This window comes from Balaenoptera ricei, chromosome 18 (genome assembly GCF_028023285.1).
Source record: "Balaenoptera ricei isolate mBalRic1 chromosome 18, mBalRic1.hap2, whole genome shotgun sequence".
Taxonomy (NCBI): domain Eukaryota; kingdom Metazoa; phylum Chordata; class Mammalia; order Artiodactyla; family Balaenopteridae; genus Balaenoptera; species Balaenoptera ricei.
Genome location: NC_082656.1, coordinates 71,232,850 through 71,238,849, shown reverse-complemented (window position 1 = coordinate 71,238,849; position 6,000 = coordinate 71,232,850). Strand labels below are relative to the sequence as shown.

Below are 6,000 nucleotides of genomic sequence, written 5' to 3'. Positions count from 1 at the left end.
ATCAGAGCAGCTGAAGGCTGTATATAATTAACAGCATCTGTCAACATTAACAGGGCCGTATATAGAATAAGCAGGCCCTACAGCCCTACTAAACAGCAACCTCCAGCTTCTGGTACCTTAAAATCCACAAGACCTAAACAAAAAGACAGCCCCAAGCCATGACTAGAAGGACACTGATACATTTTAGTGATACTAGCAGGGCTACAAAGCAACAGCTAATTAATGTTAATTATCTAGAACAATTCTGTGAACCAAGAGCATTGAGATTTCAAATTAGCCAGCTATCATCAAAAAATATAAAATACCATTTAGGAAGATAACTTTATATTTGAAATTACTGATTTAAAAATCTTTCTCATGTTATTTTAATTTTTAAATGGTGTGAAAATGATCTACTAAGTCCCTTTTTAACATGATGAATTTAATTCAATTTAATTCAGCTTGACTATTTCTGTAAGAAGAGTATTAAATTCATTCTATGGCAATTTTTAGGGTTTTTTTTGAAAAAACTACATTAAATACGTTTCACTCATGAACATGTACAAAACAACAAGAACCAAAAAAAACCCAAACCCAGAGGAAATTTCATTAAATAAATTTATTTGTTAAAATAATTTAACTCCAAATACAACTGTTGAATTTGCATTGAGTTATAACTACAATTCATGTTTTAATTGAAATGTCAAGGTTTAACAACTGACATTGTTACAAAACAATAAACTGTGGTTCAATTTTAAATGGTCAGTTGTATTAGAGCTCAACAGTTAACTGTGAACTATATTTATCTCTGGGAAATCCCAAATCAATAAGGATAAGTCTGTTTCCAAAACCCACTGCAGTCATTCTTGAAACCCTGATCAAGATTTAAGAGATGCACAATGACATGTTAAAAAAAAAAAAAAAAAAAAAGACCCCCATAGTCTTTAACATTTGATCGGCTAAGGAGACAATTAAAGCTTACCCAAGCGCTAACACAAGGCTACTGAGAACAAAAAACTACAAAACAAACAAAAAACCAATGGCAACAAGCAAAATAAGCACTTTCATATTCATACATATAGACAATACCCCCAGTGGGCAACTCCTGAAAACAAACAGCAGACACCCTTAGGCAACATTTCTTTATACAGAAGAGTAAATATCAGTAGTTTTACCACAGAAAAGTGATGGCAACTGGGCAACTGTAGCAATCAGAGTCAAAATTTCAGTCCTAATTCTACAAACCAAAGGAGAAAATCATCAAAGCACCTTTCAATAGTTTAAGGAAGATTTTATGTAATACTTTTGATCAGATGCTGGCTTGTTTTGTATAACTTGAACAAAATGAAAGGCATCAGTTACCATCACTATCACAGCTTAAAAGAACCAAAAAAAAAAAGTTGCAATATAGAACGAAAAAACTTAAAAAATGCTGCCTTTGTATAAAAGTAAAACGAGATGAAACAGAAAAAAAAAGAAAACCTTACCATAGTAGCTAAAGAAAAAGTGGGTCTTTGGATCAAACCATAACATTTTTAAGGCATGTTAGAAAAACTTTCACTTATCTAGTTGCTAGTCTGATCAGGGCATAAAATAAATAGTGACCCAAGGTCACCAACTTTTAGCCACTATTATTTCATGTGCCAACAAATTTCATCTTCCTGTTCTTAAGCTTTGTATTAACATCTCAACAAACACATTCATTCAAGCTGAGCTATATCCATACCAGATGAAATACCAACAGTAAGAGCACACAAGCGTTTCCACATTTCTGCATGTCTTTGATGCTTTGTCACTAAATATTCAGGGCTGTGTGGAAACACTGATCAGGCAGCCAAATCAGTTATTAACAACTTTACAGTAAAAAACCACCTTATTGTCTGAAAAACACGTCTAACTAAAACCCCAATTTTTAGATAACCTTTTCCACCTTATATCTTGCCATACCTTTCATATTATTTAACTTATTTTTCTTGTCTGCATAACAATCCACAATGTAAAACTGTAGAATCTTTATAGATGTTTTTAATATGTAATCTGTTGCCATAAATTGCTACCAAATATGGAATTCTAAAAAACAGAATCATTCTTAGAAGTTACAGGCTTCAAAACTCAAACAGTGCACTAACAAATATTTCTAATTCAGTTGATAAAATCATATTTCTTTAATCTTTGATTTCTCTACGTGATTGAGTCAAATCACCTTTTACGTGATGAAATTTATTTCAATAAAACTGGTTAGAACTTTCTGTCCTATCAACAAGGTGCTTCATAATTGGGGATCATAAAAAAAAACTATATTGAAGAATGCAAATATTCACAATTCAAAGACTTCTGACAACCACGGCCTGGTTTTACCCACAGATCTCTGTTTTCTCATCTATGAAAAGGACTATCCACCTTTTTTCTCTCCTCTAACCTTAATGTCAGGTTACTAAACACTTGGGGGGCTACCTATGATTTCAATAATGTATAAAAACAAATAATTTAAAAGAAAAAAATGGTTTTGATACACTATATTCTGCAGTACAGATTCTCATTATAGGCAATTATCTCTGACTTGTGCCAAATTCGTAGGAACAATAAACACACATGCACACGCAAACATACACTCTTCGCTCAGTTACACGCATAAGACCCAAGCTTACTTGCACAAGAGTGTGAAACCAACAAAATGTCGGGCGGTATGTAGATCACAGGCTCAGTGATACTGCAGTTCTGAAGGCCAAATTTATCTCCAGAGGATCAGCTCAAGATACTGTCTTCAGCATTTATAACTCTGAAGTTAGTTGAAAACCCTTCTGCACTTGATTGTAAAACTTATGAATAGGTTTTTCATGTGCCTTTAGTCATGCAAATGATAAATACTTTACGGCTATGAAAACCAAAAATGTCAGAACTTGAGCACCTTTTCAAAACAAAATATTCACTCTAGCTTTATTTGCCACTTCAGTAATCAGGGCAAAATTGTTATAAGAAAATCTTTATATAATTCTCCAGGAAAATTAAAGGGTTTTTTTTTTTTTTTTTTTTTTTTGTCTCTTACCTTCCACTCTATAATTTATGTTCTACTTTTAAGCCCAAATTATTTCACATGTTTATTCAATGTTTTAAATGCCTGCGATAAAGCTCTGCTATAGAAAACTTGATTTCGAAAGCAGGTTAGCCAAGAATCACACCACAACCATAGCCCTTAAAGGCAAGAAGGAATTTGCTGCTTTAACGAACGTAAAAATGCAAGATATCTGTACTGTCCTGTGAGGTTTCTGCAAACGGGAACGTGTGGATGCAACATGGCTTCGTTTTCCTTACATGATGGTACTAGTTAATCTACTAGAACACTTCTCGTTAGTAAGGCTACACAATCTCTTTCCGTCACAGTTGCTTCCTTCTTGTTCAGTAAAGTAATAAAGACCATCCCTGCTTAGTTAACAGAGGGTGGGTTTGGGGTTTTAATTCGGCTCAAACCCTTGTAAGAGTCTCCACTTTCTGGGCAAAGCAGGTGATGACCCATCCTAACACTAGGCTGTATTTTTACACAACCTGTTGTGACTTTTGCTCTATCAAGGACTGATGTGTGAGTTAGTTCCGTGTCACAAATTAGGATAACATCTACAATTAAGCATCGATATTGAAAAACAAATATGTCAGCTGAGCAAAGAATCTCTCCCTGTAATGCTGTTGGCAGGTCAGCTGTTGTTATCTTACTTGACGTGATACATTGGTTAGAAGCACTATAGCAGTTCCTGAAATTCAGTACTCTTGTAGGAAAATATTTCTCCTTTACTTAATTTTTTTTTTTTTAACAGAAGACAAAATATTTTAATTGTAAGTGGTCACAGGAATTCTTCTGGTTTCTTGCCCATGATTATTTTTAACATACACCATAGTTGCTTCTGTCAACTCAGTGACAATGCCATGACAGCTTTCAAAGGAGAACACCCTGTAGATCGACTTGGCTATGCCTGAAGCTGCAGGTGCCTAGAGAAGACTGAGGACAACGGTGAAGACTGGAGTTACTGAACCCACATGTTACTCAGAGACATCAACTGACCATCACTGCTCCACTCTGAACAAGGACTGCCATTTCACTGGAGAGTCACACCACACATCCTGCCAGCTCCACGGTCGAGCAGACGAGGCTGGTATCGCCTACGATTCAGGGCAGCCACGTGCGAGCGCTACTGGATGTTACACGCGGAACAGCACGGGTCATCCTTGTCGGGCTGAGCGGCATAGTTCATTTGCCTCACAATTTCTGCAAAGAGTTCGTCCACCATTGTTTTACTCTTGGCAGACGTCTCCATGAAGGGGCAGGCCCACTCTTCTGCAAGGGCTCTGCCTTCATTGGAGGACACTTCTCTCTCACTTTCCAGGTCTACTTTGTTCCCGACCAAGATGACTGGCACTTTCTCATACCTACGAGAGAATAAACAAAACACACAGATGTTGGAGAAGTTAGCACGAAGTTAAACAGGTAAAGTGTATTTTCTCTTTTTTCACTATATTCTGCTACAAATATTCTTTTTAGTTACATGAAAAATTATTTGCTCCAGTTGGTCTGACATTTGCCAGAAGGCATTTAGAAGCAGCTCTCATAGTAGGTCATAAATGGGTTTTTCAAAATGATGTTTTAAATTAATCAATTATACATCTTCTAAAATCAATGTACCTTTCCAGATATACTTGGAAAATTATTCTCAGAATCTCAGAATAAATCCCTTTAAAAGATTAATTTAAACTTTTTTCATTATAAGAGATGCTTACAAAAATTCAGGCAATGAGGTAATAGCTCTTGTGACTAAACGAATAATTTATAATTTTATATAATTTCAGCATTTTACTATGTTCTAGAAGTATACAAAACTGATCATGTTCTAATAGTTCCTAAATAAGAAAAAACTAGTAGAACTCATTAGGATGAAACCCACCAAACACAACTACACTCTATCCCTTTACACAAACTGTTATAGATTAGCCTGTTGAAAGACAATCACGGTTCTTTTCGGCCTGACAAGGACTTAAACATTCCAATCATTAGCTTTATTTGATGTTACCACTTCTTTTCCTTCCTAACTAGAATCAGTGTGCTACAGACTAAATGTGTGTCCCACCAAAATTCATATGTTGAAACCTAATCCCCAAAGTGATGGTGATGGTATTTAGGTCGGGCCTTTGGGAAGTGATTAGATCATGAATGGAATTTGTGCCCTTATAAAAGAGACCCCAGAGAGCTCCTTTGCCCCTACAGCCAAGTAAAGACATAGTGAAAAGATGACAGTGTATGAACTAGGGAAGTGGGCCCACACCAGACACTGAATCTTCCAGAGCCTTGATCTTGGACTCCCCAGCCTCCAGAACTGGGAGGAATAAATTTCTGTTGTTTAAGCCATGCAGTCTATTGTATTTTTGTTACAGGAGTCAGATGAACTCAGGTAAGGCGTCTATAAGTAAAGATGTTTGGAAAAAGCTAAACTAATAGACAACAGATAATATGAAAAGAACAAAGAGGTTCTAAATCGTTTTGGTACTAAAGATGATTCTCTCTACAATGGTTACTCATGGTGTAAAAATACATGGTGCTACTGTGTATATTTATTTACTATTTGTGTTTATGTTTGTTCTAAGCAATGTTGCTAATACATTTGTACTTTATACATCATTTTAAAAGCTTTTTGTGATTTTAGGATAAATCAATACCTGTGTCTGTGTGTTTGTACTTACCCCCAAGCAGAATGCATCTCTAATTTATCAAGGAAGCAAACTGCAAACCTGCACACAAGTGATAACAAATGTGACTAGATACAGCTAATCAGTTAGAAGAGAAAGCTACACATAGTCAGGATTTACTAAGGCAGGATTTGTACAGCATTTTTATCATTCAGGAAACTGAGTAACAGGCTGGCAGCTAATGTTAGTGACAGTACTTCCACAATTTCATCATCCTGGCAACATGGTTCATCTCTACTCACCCTAATTTATAAAGCAAACTATATTCCCAACAGAGTCTCTCTTTTTTTC

General features: G+C 35.6%; 1 protein-coding gene across 1 annotated transcript in view; it reads right to left on the bottom strand.

Moving 5' to 3' along the window:
• Window positions 1-650: 650 nt before the first annotated feature.
• Window positions 651-6,000, bottom strand: part of RAP2A (RAP2A, member of RAS oncogene family) — a 40,165-nt gene continuing 34,815 nt past the window's right edge. Inside the window, exon 2 of the mRNA XM_059903146.1 lies at window positions 651-4,398. Within this exon, the coding sequence (XP_059759129.1) occupies window positions 4,161-4,398 (238 nt within the window). The 3' untranslated portion in view covers window positions 651-4,160. The remainder of the gene's footprint in view (window positions 4,399-6,000) is intronic.